General features: G+C 41.3%; 1 protein-coding gene across 1 annotated transcript in view; it reads right to left on the reverse strand.

Moving 5' to 3' along the window:
- hook2 (hook microtubule-tethering protein 2) overlaps positions 1–12,425 on the reverse strand; it is a 38,668-nt gene extending 26,243 nt beyond the window's left edge. The window contains exons 1-8 of the mRNA XM_033644617.2: positions 12,187–12,425; positions 9,066–9,148; positions 5,338–5,410; positions 5,143–5,193; positions 4,921–5,053; positions 1,103–1,170; positions 741–806; positions 497–577 (exon numbers count right to left, since the gene is read on the reverse strand). Of these exons, the coding sequence (XP_033500508.1) occupies positions 497–577; positions 741–806; positions 1,103–1,170; positions 4,921–5,053; positions 5,143–5,193; positions 5,338–5,410; positions 9,066–9,148; positions 12,187–12,231 (600 nt within the window). The 5' untranslated portion in view covers positions 12,232–12,425. The remainder of the gene's footprint in view (positions 1–496; positions 578–740; positions 807–1,102; positions 1,171–4,920; positions 5,054–5,142; positions 5,194–5,337; positions 5,411–9,065; positions 9,149–12,186) is intronic.
- Positions 12,426–24,066: the final 11,641 nt, after the last annotated feature.

Raw genomic sequence — 24,066 nt, forward strand, 5'->3', positions numbered from 1 at the left:
AGGTGCCACGTAGTTGTAACAGAGATTAGCTCTGACATCGACTGCTCTTCGAAAATGTGTTTACAAAATAGGACAACAGAAATTCTTGGCAGACTTTGGCAGGCGACAGGCTGCACACATCCAACTTCTCAGCAAGGTCACCTACTTATCTTTGCCCTCTTGTTGTGTGGAAAACTACAGCATGAAATCAGATTGCGGTTGCTCAAAGTCTGATGGAGAGAGGCCAATTATTGGCTGAATTCTTTGTTAAACCAATGTGAGTTTGTTTGGCTGCACTGTAAACAGATACAGCAGTTGGTCATGACTGTAATTCTATGTAAGGAGTGTTTGCTGCCCCTAGAATACTCTGTCCCGTTGTATTAAAATGTACTTGATGTCACCACCAGTAACCACAGGCGATGCCAAATCAAACAGGACTAAAATTTCGAGGACTGGAAGTCTATGGCCTCAAGAAATGTTTGCCAAGTAAAACATAAACCCGATTTGGTGTACCAACCTGATGTTCCAGGTCTCGGCAGCGCTGGCTCAGGTCCTCCTTCTCGTCTGCCTCCTCGCTTAGAAAATAATACTTCCTGGACTGCAAACAAAGAACAAGGAGACAGAGGAGATGTTATACCAGTCACAGTAGGAGGGAGAAAACATTAATAAAAGGGTGCGGGAAAACACAAAAGAGGGATGTAACAGATCCTCTGCGTGAAAAACAAGCACACAGAGGGGGAGTGAAAGTGTTGCTGTTTCACCTGGTAGTCAAAGTCCCCGTAGGTCTCTGGGCTTCCTGGTTCTGATGAAGGCTCCTTTGATAAGAGCTGAAACAAAGCAGTCAAAACAAAGTCAGTGTAAAGCTCAAATTTTTGGAAGAATACCTGTTCCTTATTGGGTTTTCTAAATAACTTTGATAAACCTGCACAGGTTATTTTTTCCAGCTGTATGTGTGCCAGTGAAACACTAAACAAAGTCTTGAAATATCTCAGAGTAAGGTTTCTGGGACTCTGTTCAGTCTTTCGCTTATCCGGATTTCTTTGATTGTGAATTAACCATGACTAAGAGCCGGGATTAATGCAAAGTAGAGAGAACCAAGAGGATAAGCGAGAGGCTCACTCACCTCCTGAATGGCTGTCATCACAACATGCTGGACAGATTCCTCAAGTGTCATTATCTGCTGGATTTGCTCTGTGTTTAGGAGAAGACAACAGAGAGCTGTGAAGGTGCAGCCAAATACAGATTAACACAAATACTCTACTAAACACCAAACAAGCATCCATCTGCAGAGAGCCAGTGCACATCGAGCTCCTGTTTAAATAACAAATGATCAGTTTTCTCCCTGAGTTGTAACAGTTGCAAAATTGTCTTGTGGGGAGAAAAGCATGTGTCAGTGTAAGTTATGGTGATCACGACTGACATAAACCAAGAACCATGTGATTTGACTTTGAGTTAATCCTGTGTGTTATTTTCACAGATGGCTGCATCTAAGGGGTTTTCATTTTTTCCCCTTTTACAGCTCACACTTTACTGGGGATGATGCACCCAAATCTGAATACATTAATTGGGAAAGCACAAATGATGCATTGGAAATTTATTCTAAGAGACATCGCTCATTTTTATTTGTGAAAAAAAAAAAAAAAAAAAAAGACGTTTGTGCCTTTTATTTCTTTAAATCGATTCATATCACTGTAGAAGGCCATGAGACACAACATGGGACTTTCACTACTTGGTCATTTCATTTACTACATCATTGAAAAGTGATTGCTATATTTTAGAGCTGCAACTATTAAATATTTTCATTGTCGATTAATTTATCTATTATTTTCTCAATTAATCGACTAGTTGTTTGATCTATAAATTGTCAAACAATGGTGAAAAATGTTGATCCAAAGACCAAAATGGCATCCTCAAATGTCTTGTTTTGTCCACAACTCAAAGACATTCAGTTTTCTGTCATAGAGGAGTGAAGAAACCAGAAAATATTCACATTTCAGAGGCTTGAATCAGAGAATTTTGACCTTTCTTCCCTTAAAAAGCTATTCAAATGCATTAATCAATCACCAAATTAATTGGTGATTAAATGAATAGCTGACAACTAAGAGATTATATTATATTCTGATTGCTCCCACTGCGTCAGCACACAGCAGGCTGAGAGCGTATTAGGGAGGAGGAGGTGTCATTTGCAAGAGTAGGGATACAAAAACCTGGTGCGGCAGCTGGATTTATTTCAAACTCCTCAACTTCTACATCAAAATGAACGATAGAACCTGTAGTTTTTACCTGCATGTGTTAATTTCCTTTACATTTAGAAAACTCAGTTGTGATGCCGAAAGAAAATAAAATCGATTCAGTCGGTGTTCCTCCATTAAAGGGAAATTTCAGTTTATTTCAACCTGTCTCTTATCGTCCTAAATTTGTTTCAAGTGACTAGTGACATAAAAATAATAGTTAGCATTTTAGCCATTAGCCTAGATACAGCCGGGGCGCATAGTAGCATCAGACCTGTTAAAACGTAAGTGAACGGGCAACCTTCAAGGGCAAAGTTAGTCCACTAAACAAGCTTTTTTTTCCCACAAAGACCGCCTCATATCGTTAGGATAAATGTCAGAGAACATATAGAAAACGACATGTAAACGTGTTGTCTTACCTTACCGGTGTGCTGCCATGTTTGTTTACCATCTAGCTCTGCTTTCCAAAGCACGGCCGAAATATATCTCGCAAGAACAAGCAGCGATCTCATAATGTGCCTGAAATCTCACGAGAACAAGCAGCAACAGCTGGAAGGCAGAACCGGACAGTAGCCTAAAAAATGTTCATTCATTTATTTTATGAAAGATTTATAGAATAATGGCTGACTTTTTGCCAGACTTCGACTTTGTGGAGGAGGAATTTGATTTTGCAGAGTTTGATGGCCGCCCTTATTTATTTGAGCCAGAATACACTGACAAAGAGCTTCGTGAAATTGAAGAACGGAGGAGGAGAGAGAGAGAGGCGCAACAGGTAGAGGACGAGAGAGGAGGAATGGCTGCTGCAAGGCTGCGTAGCTCTGGAGATTGGTGGTGTAGCTGTGAATGCTGTACCCCAGTGCCCACAGAAGAGGAATGCCTCTGTTGCAAGGAATGGGACCGGTTGCAGCCTTATTTTCAAGGTCTGGATGTGACCGAGGACGAGACACCTCCACCTGGAGTAGTATCCAGCTGGGCTTTATCTAGAGCTCGCGAGATTTCAGGCACGGTATGAGATCGCTGCTTGTTCTTGCGATATTTCGGCCGCGCTTTGGAAAGCAGAGCTAAATGGTAAACAAACATGGCAGCACACCGGTAAGGTAAGACAACACGTTTACATGTCGTTTTCTATATGTTCTCTGACATTTATCCTAACGATATGAGGTGGTCTTTGTGGAAAAAAAGCTTGTTTAGTGGACTAACTTTGCACTTGAAGGTTGCCCGTTCACTTACGTTTTAACAGGTCTGACGCTACTATGTGCCCGGCTGTATCTAGGCTAACGGCTAACATGCTAACTATTATTTTTATGTCACTAGTCACTTGAAACAAATTTAGGACGATAGGAGACAGGTTGAAATAAACCGAAATTTCCCTTTAAAGATGTATCCTGCTAAATGCATTAGCAATAGGTTTAATGGAATATTGACGTAGCGTCCACTAACAACCTAAAAACCTAACAGCTAACAGCCTAAAAGTCCCCCAAAATAAATCAAACTAGTCCTTTAAAAAACATTCTTTAAAAAAATATTTATTTAATTAACTATAGTGACTTATTAATACATTCATATTTACATTTATTTATGCATTTATTTCCTCATTAATTTATCTCGTCATTTATTTCATAGGCATACAGACAATTCATAAAACTTAGTTTAGTTAAAAATGAAAAATAATGAGTGAGTGATATGAAAAGTACAGTATGAGGATATGGGAATATATTTCATTATTATTTTTATGCCATTATCAAATCACGTCAATGTTTTGAGGGCACAATAACTGCATTGCCCAAAAAATGTAGTTTAGAAAATGCAGCATTTGCTCAGTTAATGCGACTGAACATAAACCACACCCACTTCTGGTCTTCTATCTACATTAATGAAAAGTGGTCATTATATTCTAGAGCTGCAAATATTAATTATTTACACTGTTGATTAATCTGTCTGTTATTTTCTTGATTAATTGATTAGTTGTTTGGTCTAAATATTGCCAAAAAATGTCGATCAGTGTTTCCCAGAGCCAAAGATGACGTCCTCAAATGTCTTGTTTTGTCCACAACCCCAAGGATATTCAGTTTCCTGTCTTCGAGTAGTAAAGAAACCAGAAAATTTTCATATTTTAAAAGCTGAAAGCAGAGCCTTTTGCTTGCTCTTAATTACTCAAACTGATCAAATGAGTTGGCAATTAATTTAATAGGAGACAACTAATTGATTAATTGTTGCAGCTTTACTATGTTCTGATCGCCCCCACAAAATCAGTGCTCAGTGAGCTGAGAGCGCATTAGAAGGAGGAGGTGGCGTGTAGTGTAGTAGATAAAAAAGCTTTGTGGCGGCTGTATTTCCCCCGATCCCCTAAAAATTATACATTAAAATGAAGTTTAGAAAGTGTAGTTTCAGCAGCATGTATTAATTTCTTTCATTAAAAAAGTCGAATATTGAAAATAGAAAAAATATTTTACCTCGTATTTTGGTCAAGAGAGAAAGCGATACAAAAAGTACAGTATGAAGATGTAGAATTTCTTTTCATAATTAATTATATGCCATTATTAAATCAATTTGATACTTGGAAGGTACAACAACTGCACTGGTTAAAAAATATATAACATTTGCCTGATTTAACTTGACTTCCTGTATAAAACAGAACCTCTTCCTGTCTTCTATCTAAATATAGATACAGAGAGAGATAATGACATCTCTGTGCACCTCAACACTTTACCTTGTTTCTTCTCACAGCTGACAGCACAGCCCAATACGAGCTGCACCAGCTTGCCCAGTTCAGTGACGTCTCCCATCTCTCCTATGAGGTTCACGTCTGGCAAGTGCTCATCTGACACCTGGTGACCGAGCACCTGTTCATACGAGTAAGGCGAGACATTAGAGCTGAGCCTTGAGTGGATTTAAATGCTTCTAAAAGTTAGAAATAATAATGTCCTCTTACATCGTGATAATATTCCAGCATGCTCTTCAGAATCTTTTTCAAGTTGCTGACCTGAAAGATAAAAACAGATCAAGGTCACAATCTTGATCTTTATTTTAATCAGGGAAAATAAGTTTAAAAAACAGACATCAGACATCTTGGTCATTCTAGGCTGCCGTAGGCTCTTCTGTCACATCCTACTGTTTCAAAAATTACCTTGAGGCGCCAGTTGGCCCCACTCTCCTCCTTGATTCTGCCGAGCCATGTCTCATTAAACCAAGAGGGGTCTCTGTTAATGAGGGGACAAGAGAACTCCAGTGAGGACAAGGACGACACATCTGTGGGCATCATGATTGACAGAGGGCCACAGGGCGATGAGGCCCCGTGATTCTGTTCTGCTAAGCTCTGTGACATTTCAGTACAACAGTCTCGTGACTCGTGGGAATAATGTTCTTGTTGTGAGATAACTCAAGAAGCAGTCAAGCTTCGGGTTCTAAGTTTAAGTCCCCCTCCAGGCACATTTTAAAGTATATGAAAATACTAATGCTAATATTTGGGTTAACACTGTTTTCCCATACAAAACAAACTGCAAAGATGCTGGAAGCAGATCTACTCCTTCTCCCTCATTGAGAAACTCTGGATCTGGTCTCCTTCCCGCCTACCAGCTACTTGCGGTAGGTTGACCCACAGATATGGAAACATAGACTTGACTGAGCAGCGGCTCTACTCCGAGCTCCTTACACTATCTCTTAAGCCTAGTTCACATTACACGATTTTCACCGTGATTTTGATGTCGCAGAGGATCTTGAGAGCCACCTTGGGTCGGAGGTGAGTCAGCAGATAGTCTGCCACGACGAGTCCTCGTGTGTGAACAAGCCTACGAGCGAGTCGCCCCCTCATCTGTAACTGGGACTGGATATCTGGCATGCTAGAAAACTGGAGAGGTGTGACACGACTGACAAAGAGCATCAACCAATGAGAGGCAGGATACGTCCCACGTCAGCACGCAGGAGGACGGAAGAAATGTGAGGAGGACAAGCCGCAGGATTGCCAGGTCCGCTTATTAGCCACAACTTTGGGCTTGTTTCTAAAGTGGAGTTGCTTATTTGGGCTTGCTTGCTGACAAGCTGGCAAGCAACAACAACAATGGCGGCGTCCACAGGATCACGGGGAGCGCGTTGTGTTTGGACCCAGGCCCTGGAGGCAGATCTGATTCAACACTGGGAAGAATATCCATGCCTTTACAATGTGTCGTCTCCAAGTTAAAAAAAAAACGTAGTTTGGTGACGTCACTGCGTTATCTGGGGCTCTGTCGGCGAGGGCCGCTGACAGAAACGATTACGATTACGACAGTCTCCGCGACACAAAAACAGGGTGAAAATCGTGTAACGTGAACTAGGCTTAAGGCTGAGCCTGGACACCCCACGGAGGAAATTCCGCACGGGAATGGGTATCGGTGTTAGGCGTGAACTGAATTTATGTGTAACGCTCTCTGCTTTTCATCAACTCTTTCATCGTAACAGAATATAGCAACTTCCACCACTGCTCATTTTAGAAAGGACACAAGAATACGTAAGGGTCAAATGGAGAACGGATTATAGATGTTTGTTTCTGGCTGCCAGCGAAACTTTGCACACCAACGTTAGAGCCCTCGTTTCCTACTCGTTTAGAGCAGACAGGAACCATCGTAAACGTACATTATATAGCCCAAAGCCTTTCACAATTTCCATATCATGATCTTTTTCATAAAATTTCAGGACTGTCTGCCTTAAAACCCAGAAGGCAAACTTCTCCAAACAAACATGTAAAACATGTTTAACAGAAGTATCTAAATCAGCTCAGTAACAACTGTCAAAGTTCATAGACAAAACAGTTTTTTTTAGCTTGTCGCTCATTATTAGCCTAAGCATATTTACGCTGCATAAATTAGCCGAACATTGTTGAAACAGAGCAGCTAATGTTGCTGTAGTGAGAAGTTAGCAGAGTGAGACGCCCTCCAGGCAGGTAACGTTAGGCTGTATTTTAGCTTTAACAGCATTGTTTATGTACGGCATGCGTTTGTCTGTTGACCCCCTTTGTTTTTCTCCGAAATTCAAAATACTTCCACGCTCCCGATTTATTCCTGAGTCAATAATGTTATCCTCATCATCTTTCTCTCAGCTGCTCGCCATCTTCCTGCCACTGTTTGACAGCAACACAGGTTTTCAAAATAAAGCGTAGCCAGAAGACCACGATACAGATCGATGTTTTCACTCACTGATGACTTTGTATCGCTGATCATTGAATCGATATATCGATCCAGATCGATGGATCATTACACCCCTATATGACAATAAATTATTCAACATCATGTAAGTAATTTACTTCACTCACTCCTCTCGAGTGTCCAGCTGCGATTTCAGCGTAAACATCAAGCTTCTAAGCAACTGGAGATTAAACGTGTTATTCTATGTAGATCTAGTCTCGCTCACCAGACCTTTCTCAAGAAAAGAAAGGTCTGGCTGGGCCGACTCTCACTTTAAGATTGGAGAAAAAAACGCCCCGGCTTTTTTTTTATTTCTTTCAATCAATCACAATCGTTCTTGGCGATGCCACAGCAACGGTGCGCTTGCAATATTGCCGGGGGAAACAGGTTTTGGTGTAACACGCCCACAAAAATATCGCCTACAGGACGTGAACCATGGCAGAAAAATGGCTACATCCCTGCAAGATCAAACACCCCAAAAGTTAGTAAAGGACGTGTTGAAAACTGCAACCGGAGGTGGTAGGGCGGGACTTCAGCGGGTGGCTCGTTCCGCCCAATGAGAGGCTGATCTATGCAGCAAACTTCCGCCCACTCAGACTAATGTAGATCACAAACCCTTGACTATTAAAACAACTCACTGAAATCAGTAGAGAAATATAAAATATAGTGCTTTTTAACCACAAAAATTTATGTTTAAAGGCAAGTCTTGCCCCCTCCAATATGGCAGCGACACTGACGTATCACAGCAACAGGCTGATGCGGACAATGCGGCATCTCCGTATATATGGCTATAGGTTGATTGGTAAAAGAGTGTTGTGCGTCAAGTTGGCTAGCGTTAGCATTAGAGGAAACATCAGAGAGATTTAGCCATACATGTCTGAGCCTCAGTCAAACCCACACTCAGATAAAGAGTCTATTGTGCACTAAAATCGGCCACTAGCCGTCATATTAGAATGGTTTGATAGCTTGTTAGCTTGTAGGCTAGCTGGTCATGCCTGACACAGCGTTAGACAAAAATATCTGTTGTGATGGAGTTTTTGGTAGATAGTGGAAGGAAGCTCCAGAGTTTGCTTTGCACCAAAAAAGTGCACACTCTTGCTAGTTTTGTGTCAAAGTGTGTTTCTCCTTCAATATGCTTTTTCCATATTAAACAGCGACTGGCTTTCATGTTAGTGACGTAACTAATCTAGCTTTCCTGCCATGCGTTTAAATCCCATATTTTAGCAAAGTGAACAGACACCTTTCTAGAGACAAACTTTGCAAAGAGACAAGTCAGAGGACATATACAGACGAAAAACACATTTTTGCGTGGAGAGGAACTTTAAAGTGACATTAAACTAACAATTTGATTGACAAACTGTTACGTTGTCCATTTGTCTGTGTGCACATGAGCACAAATGTCCCACCACAAGCTCCAAAAGGTCACCATGCCCGGACAGATAAAATGACACCTATGTCTTCAATAAAGCTGACCTCACAAATCTAGACTGTCTTTAAATGGTTTACATTTTGCATAGATAGTGGCCGTGTGCAATTCAAAGGGCAATTCACTGCAAACCACACAGATAAGCAAATCTCAGTGAGCAGGCTCTGAATGAATTTCTACCAGCTCTTTCCTCTGGGTTCATGCTGTGCACTTAGATAATCAAGACAACAAAACAACTATAAATACTGGAGCTTCTTATATATGTGCTCTTACATTCTGTGCAGCACGTGTGCGATGGCCACTCCGCTTGTTAGGTCCTGCTTGCTGTTGCATGACGGCACCTGAAATGTCTGCAACTGAGAATGAAGACATTGAGAATTAATGTTAATAAATTAAGAAATGGACTAAATTATACATTTCATGCACAGACATACTTTATTTAACTTTTACCCAAAGCTAAAACAGACTCAAACATTTTGATGAATGCGAGTAATCTGTCGATGTGGGTTAAAAAACAAAAAAATCCACAAGCATGAACTCCTTTAGGCTGTTGTTGTAAATAATTATAGTTAATTTATTTATTCATTTTTTCTGGCAAGGAGCCTGCTATTGATTAGGAACAGCTTTAATGTTACTAATTTGGTATAGTTTTGTTTATTTTGGCCATTGTCCCACTTATACAACTCAAATACACACAAGAAAAATATAATAACAATAATAATTCATGACTTTTGAAGTAGTGTCCCACCAAAAGGTGAAGACTGAAGCCTTAGCTTATTGCACCTGCCCTTTTTTACAAGAATTTGTTGTACTGTTCTCTTTAAGAGGTATACAATTAAAATGAAAGAAATAAGCAAAACAAAATATATGTATATTATACATATAAATATATATGCCCAAAGTCCCAAACAAATACTCATATACACACAAAAGCATTCATAACTCAGTTTTATATTTATCAATCATCTCATAATGTTTCAGACATTTATAATTCCTTTCAAAACTATCCCACAAATGAACTGATTTAACTGTTATACATCTTTATTTTACATGAAGGACGCACGATAATATCAGCATGTCATCGGTATCAGCCAGTATCGGCTTTAACATGAAATATCAGAGATGGCCGACATGCTTTTTCTTATTTTGGACTATGAATGAACATTACATACACTGAAAAGCATTGTATTTCACATGTTCATCTGCTGGTGGGCTGCCACAATAAGATGCATAATATGATGTTAATTTCACAACAGAAGAGACTTGACGATCACTAAAATTATGTAGAGAAAAAATGGATATATTGATATTGGTTATCAGCCAAATAAGATGTCAAATAAGGATCTGTCTTTGTTTGTGGTGCAGGGACATTTAATTGGTGACTGTTTTCTGCTAGTATGCTAATCATATTTACATGTTTTCCAAAGGAGACTACAAGAAAAGGTGACCTATATGGTATGAGTCATACATTGTAATGAACTTTTTTTCCTGGGAACTATTCATTTTAATGTAAATGTGAATGTGTATTATGTAAATACTGGGTCTAATATTTCAATAAAGGAGCATCATCACATCATCGGAGCAAGATTTAGCCCCAAAATGGAGGTTACTCACCAAATGAAATCATGGAAAAGCATATATCTTAATAACTATCACCAGGAGCTGTCTTGTTTGTCTGTGTCAATGTTTTAGTCTAGGGCTGTTATTTTATTAAGTGTTAAATGCTAATTCTTTTGTACACCGTCACAAATGTACAGTTGTGGAAGATGGGAAGAATAGCTGCCACAATGCAGTAGCTAATGGGTATCCTAATTAACTAAACTGATATATTGGCATAATGGATGTCAACAAAAATCCAATATCATGCATCCGTGTTTTGCATTTGTTCTAATCTTTGTTTTTGCAAACATACAAGTTCCTTTTAGTTCATTGTGACTCACTTTAATTTGAAACAACTTCTGGGCACAGTCTGGAAGCATCTTGTTTTACAGTTTTTAAGTCCACCAAATCTCTAAGTTTGGAGCACGTGAGTTAATTAATAATTTGCTGACTGGTTCTTGATAATCAGCTCTATTTATGACTCTTAGGGCTCTCTTCTGGAACATTAAAATTGGATTTGTAATTGTTTTGGGATTAAACAGGACTTAGAACCTGCAGTAAATAAAGCATTATTGTGGTCTGAACATTACAGAACTGTCAAATAATGCAGAACAAAAAACAGGAATTTTGTCTAAACCCACCCAGTCTTTCTTTACACTACTTAAATGTCAGATGCTAGGCAGTTGTAGGGGGTTGCAGCCATACAGGCTGGTAATAGTAGTTGTCTTAGTTCAATGCTACACTTGCCTCTGTGTGGAAAAGCCATCACAATAAGAGCCATAAGAGTACTTTTAAGAGTACGCATGTATAATATGATGTTTATTCCAATACAGAGACTTGATGATGAATAAAATAAGGTGAGGAAAAAATGTCGGTATCGGTTATCAGCCAAAAAAGTTGTTATATTTTGGCATATTGGACATCTATGTATGCAAACATACAATTCCCTTGGTTTAATTTGGAAAAACTTGTGGAAACAGTCTGGAAGCATCTTATTTTCTTACTTTACATATTAATTGTGCAGTTTTTAGGTCCACCAAATCTTTAAATTGGGAATATGTGAGTTTATAAATAATTTGCTGGTTAGTTCTTGATAATCAGCTCTATTAATGACTCTTATATCTCTCTTCTGGAGCATTAAAATTGGATTTGTAATTGTTTGGGGATTAAAGGGGACTTAGTACCTGCAGTAAATCAACATTATAGTGGTCTGAATGTTACAAAACTGTCAGGGATTTTGTCTAAACCCACCCAGTCTTTCTTTACACTACTTAAATGTCAGATGCTAGGCAGTTGTAGGGGGTTGCAGCCATACTTAGAAAGCTGTTAATATAAGTGGGTGTCTCAGTTCAGTGCTACACTTGCCTCTGTGTGGAGCAGAGCCAAACAGGTGGATTTCCCTGGTCTAAATAAGTTACCATGTTGGATAACCTGATATAAGTCTCTCAGCTTACACTAAGTTATTTGAGTTTGTTTAGTGGACTCTGCTGACACGGCTAACAGCCTGTAACTGATAACAAGCTCACACAGTCCACCAGGAGCAAACTTCCAAGGTGTTTACCTAGCTAGTTAGCTTGTCTAGCTAGCGACAGTTAGCTTCAGACACAACTTTTGTAGCTAACAACTGCTAATATATTTACTTACCAAGTGATTAAAGCAGCTAGTTATCGACTAACCGAGGACTTCACGTACAAAACTAACGCTGCCTCCTCTGTTATATCGCCTGCTAACACCTGCTGTCACCTGTTAGCCGGCGGTTAGCCTGGCTAGGACACCTCGCTAACATCAAACTTACCCAGGTTAACAGAGAATCACACAGCTCTGCTTTGTCCAGACTCATGGTGCCGTGTCCGGTGTGAAACACACACACAGAAGCTAACACACACACTCAGGAGGTGGATTTGGCTCCTCGGACTTTCTTTCTCCCCCGAAGTTTGTTACTCAGTCACTCCTTTCACTTTCCACGTCAGTCATTGTCCAGCCACGGCCTCCTGCTGCTCCTGCTGCTCCTGCCCCCTTCGCGTTTCAACCTCCTGTTATCCAAGCGAGCTTCCGTATTAAGAGCGTTCCCATGGAGACGGATTATGTTGCGGGTCAGCTTGTCTGGTCATGATAAATAATAATGGTGATGATGATAATACCCTGCTGTCTTTTTAAGCTCTTATAATCGTGTTTGCTTCAATGCTAAGAAAGAATTTCATGAATTTCACTTTGTATTTAAAGGGAAACACCACTTAAGGTAAGTTAAGAATTTATTTTCGTACTCTAGAAAAGTTCAGTCAATATGTATTAATATTTATTTTTTATTTTTTGAGCATTGATTACCTGATTTTATTAGGAGCTAACTGGCTGAGAAAGTCTTTTTTTTTTTTTTTTTTTTTTCATTTTTGTAACATTCTTTATTTAACCATTTGAAACCAGACTGGCTTCATGTCTCTCAAAAAATATGGGAAGAAGTAAATGTGCAACGACATAAGAAATGAATCAAAACAATTGCAAGAAATTAGTAAAAAAACATAAAATTATAATCAGGAAAATTTATTTAAAAAAAAATAAATTCAGATTCAGAATCAGAAATACTTTATTGGTGATTCATTACAGTCGCTTCGATATAAAGAATAAAGTATGAGATTGAAGTATGTAAATATTAAGCAATAAAATAAATAAAATAAAATAGAAATAAAAATGTACATTAAAATAAAAAATAGAATGTGTATTATGCTACAGTGTTTAAATTAGTACTGAAGATATAAAAATATTGAAAATAAAACACACACTTTATTAGGTACACCTGTTCAACTGCTCGTTAACACAAATCAGCCAATCACGTGGCAGCAATTCAACACATTTAGTCATGTAGACATGGTGAAGACGAGCTGCTGAAGTTCAAACGGAGCATCAGCACAACCATCTCTAGGGTTTACAGAGGATGGTCCCAAAAAGAGAAAATATCCAGTGAGCCAAAATGCCTTGTTGATGCCAGAGGTCAGAGGAGAATGGCCAGACTGGTTCAAGATGATAGAAAGGCAACAGGAAGTCAAATAAGCAGTGGTTCCAACCAAGGTGTGCAGAAGACCATCTCTGAAGCAACAACACCTTGTCCAACCTTGAAGCAGATGGGCTACAGCAGCAGAAGACCACACCAGGTGCCACTCCTGTCAGCTAACAACAGGAAACTGAGGCTACAATTCACACGGGTTTTCTCACCAAAACTGGACAATAGAAGATTGGAAAAACCATATTCAGATGTAAGCATGGATCCATCCTGCCTTGTATCAACGCTTCAGGCTGCTGCTGGTGGTGTAATGGTGTGGGGGAGATTTTCTTAGTACCAACTGAGCATGGTTTAAACACCACAGCCTACCTGAGTATTGTTGCTGAGCGTGTCCATCCCTTTATGACCACAGTGTACCCATCTTCTGATGGCTACTTCCAGCAGGATAACGCACCATGTCACAAAGCTCACATCATCTCAAACATGACAATGAGTTCACTGTACTCCAATGGCCTCCACAGTCACCAGATCTCAGTCCAATAGAGCACCTTTGGGATGTGCTGGAACGGGAGATTCTCATCATGGATGTGCAGCCAACAAATCTGCAGCAACTGTGTGATGTCATCATGTCAATATGGACCGACCCCCAACAGGATAGGCAGCTATGGAAAGTGAATGAATGACTGAAATGAATGCTAATAAACAGTCAATCAATCAATCAATCAATTTTATTTATAAAGCCCAATATCTCAAATCACAATTTGCCTCACAGGGCTTTACAGCATACAACATCCCTCTGTCCTTATGACCCTCGCAGCGGATAAGGAAAAACTCCCCCCAAAAAAAACCCCTTTAACGGGGAAAAAAAATGGTAGAAACCTCAGGAAGAGCAACTGAGGAGGGATCCCTCTTCCAGGACAGACAGACGTGCAATAGATGTCGTACAGAACAGATCAACATAATAAATTAACAGTAACAGTGTGTCACTACAGCTCCCACCACTGTTGATGCGCAGAGCAGCCATCTTGGATTTTGAGGTTAGGGTAGTTGAGGTTATTTCCGTGATTTTCCAAGTCGGAAATCAGACTTCAGAGGCGTTGCAGTTAAAATTTTCCGACTGGGAAATAACAGCTTCCTCAAATTCAGTTATGGCTTTTGGTTTTCCCACCTCAAGATTTTCAGTGGCTCCCTCTGGCCACACCTATGGAACATTTCCAAGGGCACCACTGCTTCTGATACGTCACGAATACCCACAAACAACAGCAGCCAGCGGACTGAGCAGTCAGATTCTCCTTCAGACAAGACCAAGTGAATCCAAAGTAGTGGGAAACACTTGGAAAAGAGAGCATGGTGTTTTGTGTTTTGATAGATAACTGTGATTATTTCTTTAAAAAACATCTGCCACCTCCTCACCTCAGCGCAGAGACAGAATGGTAGTTCCAGGCTGCCATCCAGGTTTATCTCATGAAGACAATCCAAACAATGAACGGTGGCCAGTATCTGTGTTGAAGGCCCCACTCACTGTTTGCTGTATTCAAAGTTCCCTGAAGCACCACTGGATGGCTCTAGTTGACAAATAGCTATAGAAAACAGCTTGATGCACAACTGGCCGCCCTGAAGCTCACACTGTCCGTGACAGGTGTTTGGTCAGTCTAATAAGACATGTTGTAGCCAAAATGTGAGTTTTGAAACAAGACTGACAATATAGATGAATCACTTATTGGCATTTTATCAATCACATGTGACCCTCTGTGATTGTACAGTATGTCCCACAGTCTCCTGAGCATTATCAAGAGACTTCCAGAGCAGGAATGTCCTGACCAGGTCACACTTGTTTGTGATTTCCCCCTCGGGAAAAAAAAAAAAAACTTTAGCAGGTTTCTGTCAAAAGCCTCGCTGTCATAGTATTAACATGATGTCACACACGTACTCCCTTTCCTTGGTATTCTGCGCTGCTCCCTGTTCACACGTCCCCTTCCTGCATTCTTTGTTGCTGTCACAAATCAAACTGCAGCGACCAATCACAGCCACACACACTGCCCACTGCTTCCTGTTTACTCTTGCAAACCCAGCCAGTGTACCAAGTCCACTGTGTGCTCGTCGAAACACCTGCACGGGATGAAATATCTGCTGCACTTCTGGTTCCTTCCATCCATCCAAAACCAGTCTGGTCACAGCACCGCCTCAGATGTGGCTTTACCATATTTGTCTGGCCAGAGTTCCTGTTTGTCTGGATGGTTTTCTGGCCAGAGGAATGCACATGTTTACCCATTCCCCTCCTATTACAACTCATATACTTCACTAACAACTTCACTTATCTCTCTCTCTCTCGGTCGATTATAGCTGAACTTTGACTGTGTTTTTATAATTTCCTGTAGTTTCTATCTGTTGGTACAGGCCCACGTGGAAACACTGTTTTTAATTGAGAAAAAAAAATCACTTTCTCAGTTGTTTTCTAACACATGTTTGCTTCAGGACTAGGGTCTCAGGTTGAGTAACCCAGGACTGCATAAAAACACCTGGGAGGAAGTGAGGTTCATGACTTGTGGGGGGCTCAGCGGGGAAGTTAGTCACTCACTGAGGGATAGGTCAGGACTGACTAATGCTTGAGTGGCAGGAGGTGTGGTGTAGGGGCTCTGGCGAGGCAAGGCTTGAGCGGAGGCTGACTATTTTTGGCCGGCTCCTCTTCCTCCACGCTAATTCCTCTTTTCACCCGTTCTCTCTTTCCTTATTCCCCAGATGTGTTTCCTTCCTGAAAGTCAAAAGGCTTTACTTCTCCTCTTTTCCAACCCCTCACTGACGCACTTGCATCCCTCTGGGGGGAACTAGGAGGGTGGAGGTGGGAGGGCCAGCAGCTAAGATTGAGTAATTATTCCTTTTTTTGAAGCTTGCGGTTTTCTTGTTTGGAAAAAAAAACGGGGATGGTTCCTTCTTTTTGAATTTTTTGAGTGCAAAGAGTAAACTATCTGCTGCATTCTACAACCGGCGAGGTCACATAGTTTACTGAAATTCCTCTGAATAGTAGACAAGAACAACATGTTTTGCATATTTGCTTTTATATCCTAAAGTCCCTCTCCACTCAGAAATGTTTCGCTTATTGTTACATCACTTGGATGTTTGACCTTCACTCTGCAGAATGATTTATGTGCAGTTTGACACTAAAAGCCTGTTTTCACATTCATCCGCTGAAGGAGGAAAGTTTCTTTAAACACGTTCATGTATGAGCTTGATTTTCTGACACCAAAACTACTGCATTCTTCATTTTTAGGCTTTACTAAGAGACTTTCACACTAAAAACTCAGTTTGTCTGCTGCATTAGGACTGTGTGGGTGTGGTTTGACTAGATCTGATTGACAGCAACCACACAACCCACCAACTGTCATCAGTTTCTAATTCAAACGTTGAATTAAAAGAGGGCGGGGAAAAACAGAAATACAGAAAAATGCTCACGTGAAGCAACTGAAACCTCTAACTCCTCCAACTCCTCCTCTAACTGGCAGAAAATAGTGCGTTCATGTTGGATCCTATCACTTATAATAAGCAGCTGATAATGAGTTTTAAAGGGGTAGTTTAACATTTTTTGAAGTGGGGTTGTATGAGGTACTTATCCATAGTCAGTGTACCTACAGTAGCTGTCAGTTGGCACATCCCCAGTTTGGAGAAGCAGACAGGAGTACCGCCACAGAAGCTGAGCAATGTACTGCTGTATGTAAGGGCAGCAGTGAAACATATCTTAGAAACAAAACAACATCAGTTTAAGTGAACACTATAGTTAGAATATTTTCAACTCTTTACCTTGACCTCAGACAGGGAAGCCATTAAAGGCTTCACCTCCCCATCTATGCCCTCGTCACTGTTGCCAGACTCCATTGAAAAAAACAGTCATTTAAGCTAGCTGCACACAGGAGCTGCTGGTCTACTGCTGCCTCCATCAATTAGTTAGTCTGTGTTATTAGCCCCTTTCACACTGCAAGATTTCCTGCGAATGTTGGGCCGTTTTGCCGGCAAGCTGCGAGTGTTTAGACACACAGAGCCGGATTCGTGAGTTGATCCGAGGTGCCCAGTTTTCCGCCTCGTAGGGTAGACATATTGGCGGAACCCTTTTAGTTTAAACAGACCGAGGTGGCCTTCCACCACAGGAGGGGCTGTTGATGATGCCGCACGTGCGACCCAGTGGCGGTGGATAAACAGGAAACAGCTGATAGCAGGAATTAGCGAGCAGCTAGTAGCAAGAGGGAAACACAAACCTGACAGACACTGTAAAGATGAGCAACTGGGGAGACAAGGAATTGCGCGCCCTCCTTGTCCTCGCAAACGAAGAGGCCATTAACTGTCAGATGACGGGGACGGTGAAGAACAGGCCGACTTATGAGAGAATCACAGAAGGACTGACCAGCCGCGGCTTCCCTCCCACGTCACTGTTTACGTCACACGCTGAGCTACATGTTGTGTTACTTGCTCACGCCCCCCATTGCCCCGAAAAAGGGCCAGCAGCTCCTGTGTTCAGCGATGTTAAATTACTATTTTTCTCAATGGAGTCTGGCTTTGAAGAGAGTGATATAACAGCTTCAGTCCCCTGTTTGTAATGGCTGTCTGATGGCAAGGTGAAACAGTGAAAATATTCTAAATATAGTGTACACTTAAACTGATATTGATTGTTTTTGGTGGCTAAAATCTGTTTTGCTGCTTCCCCCGTCCACAGCTGTACTGTGATTAGCATCTGTGACAGTATCCCTGCCAACTCTTTTGTAGGTAATACACTGACTATGGATAAGTACCTCACTCAACCCCCACTTCAAAAGATCCAAACTATCTCTTTGACTCCTTGGGAGGGTGCTGATGGGAAACAATGATACACCTGACTAATTTCCCCAAAGGGAACTAAATGTTCCCTTATACTGCCATGGAAGCTAAGCAATGTACTGCTGTTGACAGGGGCAGCAGTGTACGCCATATTTAGAATATTTTTACCAGTTCACCTTGCCGTCAGACAGCCCTCTCCAACAGGGAACTGAAGTCATTACCTGTATATACTTTACAAAACCCATAGGTGTAGATATCAGGGGGGGCCGCAGGGGGACATGTGCCCCTCGAAATTTAAAACATGTGCATCTGTACCTCAAAGTAAAAACATAGATGTAGAAGAGGTGTTTTATTTTGACAAAATTAAAGACATTGTCACTGTAAATTGATGCAGAAAATAAAAATGATGCATAAAAGTTCACCAGAATTCACCCCCCTCAATGTTGAAATGAAATCTACACCCTTAGTCCCACCTTAAAAATCTATGTCTGTACGAGCATATGCTATATTGAGAGTATCTTACTGCTTTACCTTTCTGTCAGACAGCCCATTCTCATGGGGAACCCACCAACGGCTTCAGTTCCCATCTATGCTCTTGCTAGGAGTGGGGCGATTCATTGACGATTACGAAAATTTGCAAAACGTGCATTGGTGCATCGCAAAAAAGTAGGCTGCATCTGGGGAAAGCATGGATTCCTGAAGTGACCGAGCTGCAGTTGAAGATCTCGCCTACAAAGTGAAAATGACTTCTCACAGGAGCGCACAGACACATGAAGTGAAAGCATCCCGGGGCACTTTGTCAAGACATCAGCAGAGAGCACCGCCCTGTTTACATTTTGTCCCCACCCAGGCATGATATATTAGGATTATCAGCACGCGGAATGTGTTTCTCTTGATAGTAGCCACTTAAACTTTCTGCACGGCCGCTAATGACACCACATGCATCATCTGACATTGTTATTCAGCTGTTTTATATTTCCTGTTTACTTTAACAGGCATGTGCGAGCGACAAAACAGCTTCAACTAACAGACCAATGTTACAGTCACTGACTTCTGTTACAGTCTACGAAAAAACTTCCTACATATTCATTATGACCACAAAATATCAAAGGACCATATGGGCCACATTTTTAAAAAGGGTTTTTCATTTCATTCTTTTTATTGAAATATTTTTTAATTAGTTTAAATCATTATTTAATCATGCGCTTTGAATTATTGCTCGTGTCACTTTTCCCAGTCTGGAAGTCACTTTTCTGATTATTGTGACGCCACAACATTTACCTCCTGCAACCCCCTTCACACACAAACAGGATTGGAGACAAGGGGAAACCCTAGCGGAGGCCAACACCCACCACGTTGGTCATACAGGGACCGGATGGCTCGTAGCAGTGACCCCGGTACCCCTAAGTCCCACAGTAACCACCACAAGAATCCCCAAGGGACACCATCGTAAGCCTTCTCCAAGTCCACAAAGCACATGTAAACTGGATGGACAAACTCCCACAACCCCTCTAGCAGCCTCGCAAGAGTAAAGAGCTGGTCCACTGTTCCACGGCCAGGATGGAATCTACATTACTCCTCCTGAATCCGAGGTTCAACAATCGGTCGAAGCTTCCTTTCCAGCAACCTGGAGTAGGCCTTTCCCAGGAGGCTGAGCAGTGTGATACCCCAATGGTTGGAGCACCTTTTTGGAAAGTGAAGCTTTCAATTTACTGGTACATCTATGTCCCAACCCTCACCTCTGGGTAGTGACCGCAAGAAGGAGATTGCGGATACAAGCAGCCGAAATCAGTTTCCTCCGTGGGAGTAGAGCCGCTGCTCCTTTGGATCGAAAGGGGTCAGTTCTGATCAGGCGCTTCCCGCTGGGGGATCCGTGTTCCGGGCATGTCTGGTAGGCCTTGGGGTCTCTCAGGAGGAGCTGGAAAGTGTTGCTGGGGAGAGAGACATCTGGAGTGCTTTGTTTGGCCTGCTGCCCCTGCAACCTGGCCCCGGATAAGCAGATGAAAATGGATGGATGGATGGAACCCCACTTCAAAGAATCTGGACTATCCCTTTAAGGATCTTTAACAAATGATGGGAAATCCATATCAGACAGAGATTATCATTCCAGACAGAGTATTCTTTTGTCTTAAAACATGTCTAGAGAGGGCTCTTCAAGTGTCTGCACGTGTACCTTTACATTTGTACCTTATGTTCTTATTTTTAGGTCAAAGTTCAGCCAGGAACAAAGTGTGAAAACCTGCTCCCTGAACGTCCTCACATGCCAGCATGTGAATGAACGATGTGGTGCAGAGAGACAAAGAAATGCTGCACCTTTAAATGAAAGAATGCCAACAATGCGCGGCTGTGCCCAGGCATTTGGAGCTGGAATGTGTTGGAAAGCTGGCAGCGGTTTATTTTCCCCTACAGCTTTCCCAGGTGTTACAGGGAAAGGAAAACAACAAAACCACGGAACAGAGATGGACAGGCCAAGAATAAAAAAGTAGGCGTGTGGAGGAGGGTGAAAAACACCCAGGAGTGTGATCAGAAAGCCCCTTTCTAGACATGAGGTCACCAGTGTAGGTACGCTTTGTCAGGACATGTTAAACAGATTTATAGTCCTCTCTGCCTTATCAGCTGTCTCCTCCCTCACACTCACACAGATTTATGTCTGGTAGTCAATAATAATCACCTGGCAGGGAGTGTTCATTTGGAAATACACGCGAATACAAACAGGTTGTTGACCCACAGAACGGTCGTCTGCCTTTAAAAACCGGCTCTCAGCTGAATTGTAGCATGTGTTAAACAAATTTATCCAGCACGAGAGAGAATATACAGCCAGTTAGCTCAGCTCCTCTCGGGTGACTCAGAGATTGTTGTGTCTGTGCCACTTAAAAACAGCAAAGTTTTACTCATGTTGTGTAACAGGCACTTAATAACCCTCATATTTATTGATCTAAATCTTAACGTGACTCATGGCAGCAGCAGAAACTGCAGCGCTGTTCTTTACAGGCCTGACCCACTGTAACATCAAACCAGAGGCCGAGGAAGAGGAGAAGGAGGAGGAGGAGGAGGAGGAGGAGGGATCAGCTGTGATGTGGCAGCAGGCTGCCCCGTCAAGTGTTGTCATGGTATCTGCAAAACAGGTGTGCTCTGCTCACTTGTGCTCTCGCTGCACAATTAAGTTTTGATTTACTCCTTGTTTGTGTTTTTGATAAGTCCCTATCTCGGTCTCTGCCTCTCTTTGTGTCTCGCTTTCTGTTTCGCTGCCTCACCCTCTCTGCCTCACACACACACACACAAACAGGCAGCACATGGCCAGCGCGAGTGAGTCACAGTGGTCTGGTAACAAGTGCCTCTTCTCAGGGAGAGTCCCTCCATGTGTCCTTGTGATTAGGGCCAATCCCCTCGAGTGTATCAGGTGCACTGCTCCTCTGGGCAACGTGAGACTTGTCGCTTCCATTTTGTGCTGGTTTAAATCCAACAGAGAGCAACCGTGGTTTTGTTGTTTTTGGCACAGTTTTTTTGACATGACACTTGTGCATCTAAAAATAGAAATATTGAAGTGTATTCTATGAGACACTGGGACTCTGGAGGATGCAGCTACTTGGATGTCTCGCTGACAGTATGCACAGAGGGTCGACCTGCCCAGAAGCAACCGGCACTGTGCTAGCTACACACAGCACACAAAATGATAGAGATAGGATGAGATACGCACAGGCATAAATCCCGCTTAAGTCCTCTCTTTACCAATCAACAGACTGCAGTGTTTCTTGCTCCTCCTTTTAGTATCAGATCGGTGTGCTAGGTGCCTCAACAGAGGGGTAACTGAAAAATGGTAAAAAATACAATGGCTCTATTGGTACCATCCACAACCTTTTACAATGGAAATGCAAAAATAACTGTTCTAATGTGAACCAAACTGAATTGGACTACTTGGTGAAAACAGAGCTTTTCAGTTTCAACCAAGTGGTGGATCAACTGAACAACAGACAGATCAACATTGCCTCCACAGAACTAGCATGGCTAAAAATAAATATCACATGACATTGTTATTAACTGTCATATACTGCAATTAAACATTTCTTTTTACAGAAGGGTTACTGAGAATAATTTTGTATGAAGTGTTACATTTACAAATCACCATGAGTCCCAGTCCAGGTCATGATTAAACCATGAAAGTGTTTAAAGCTAGACACTTTGAGAATCTGTATAAATAAACCTGACTTGAATTTACTGCATTGCATTTTTCACTGTAGCTCACTTTTATGCACCACTTGTTTATTCTCTACAAGCTCTTTGAGGCCTACTAATTCATGTTTGTTTATTTTATTGCCATATAACGGGAGCAGTTCATCGCTGTCATCAGTTGCAAGTACCATATAATATCTGCAAATATCACCTCTTGAAGTGCGGCTTAAAGGTGTTTGAATACAGTGCTATTTAGTGGTCATGAATGCAGTAATTATCGTGCAGAACTAATAACAGGTTCAAGGCATAATACTTAAACCTGCTCCTCCCAGCACATGTTCACAAACCAGCAAACACACTGATACACCCACGGTGGACTGGAACAATAATGGAGTGTGCTGTACGCTTCACCTTGTCGTCATCAGTCAGGTGTATCTTTGCTCCACCCTGTTTGCCTTTTCAGATGAACTCCACACACCCTTTACAAGAATATCGTGTCCTACAGGGGTGCTCAATGTGGAACAGGACTTGGTGGCGAGGTAACACTGGTGTTAGCTGGCAGGACTGACTGGGTCAGGGTGTGTGGCTAACAAGACGGGGCCTGCAGGAAGGCCTGTTAGCCCAGTAAAGTGAGCCATCAAAGTCAGTACTGCTGGGAATTAGTGAAGTTACAGCTGAGGTGGTAACTGTCACGTTTCTCTGTCTGTGTGTGTTTGTGTGTTGGTTTGGGGATGTAAGTAATGTGTAAAACCAGGTTTATAGTCCTCTGTTGAATCAAAGCTGTACCTACTAGGCTTTACACCCTGATGTGCACCTCTCCAGTACTATGACTACAAGTCACAGTTACGCAGACCTCCTGTTTATTTCTGTAAGCTGAAACCATTTCCCTCAGTGGAAACGAAGCTTTTATTTACTTTAATTTCACAGATAAGAAACAATAAATTGTGAAGACAATAAAGTCTCCACAAAATAACATTCTAAGTCCTGTGTGTGATTTATCCTGGCTTCATATGAGTAGAGGTCCGCTAGGTTCATTTAAACGATAGGATTTGTCATAGGCTTATGCTAATAATGTTAGCATGTTGTATATGTAGGAAAAACGTGTCTAATATAAGACAAGTGTTGTGTTGGGGAACCTTGATGTATTATGTCACCTTTGTTAAATGTTGCTGTTCTTCCTGGGTTCATATGAATAGAGGAAAAGTCTGTTAGCTGTGAGGCTAATTTATGCAATGGATAATGTCATGGGCTAATGCTAATAATGTTAGCATGTTGTATATGTGGGGAAATGTGTCTTATAGAAGACAAGTGTTGTGTTGCCTTTTTCAAATGTTGCTGTTGTTCCCGGCATCATATAAGTAGACGAAAAGTCCACTAGCTGCAAGGCTAATTTATGCAATGGGAAATGTAGTAAGCTTAAGCTAATAACGTTAGCATGTTGTAAATGTGGTTAAAACAAAAGATATTTGTTTTGTCTCTGAACCTTGTGAGTTATAAAAAAGATTAATTTTGTACTTTGGTTTAACATTGTCACTATTAAGCCATGTTTTTAACATGTGCTAGTTGAATAAGTTAAACTTTATTGCTCTCTACAGAAACCCCACAGCCAAGTAGCGTTTTTTCTAATTTAATTTTTATTTAAATTTTTAATTTTATATACTTTATACTTTGTTTGGAGGTGTAATTGCAAAATGACGCAGACACACC

This window comes from Epinephelus lanceolatus, chromosome 18, assembly GCF_041903045.1.
Source record: "Epinephelus lanceolatus isolate andai-2023 chromosome 18, ASM4190304v1, whole genome shotgun sequence".
NCBI lineage: Eukaryota > Metazoa > Chordata > Actinopteri > Perciformes > Serranidae > Epinephelus > Epinephelus lanceolatus.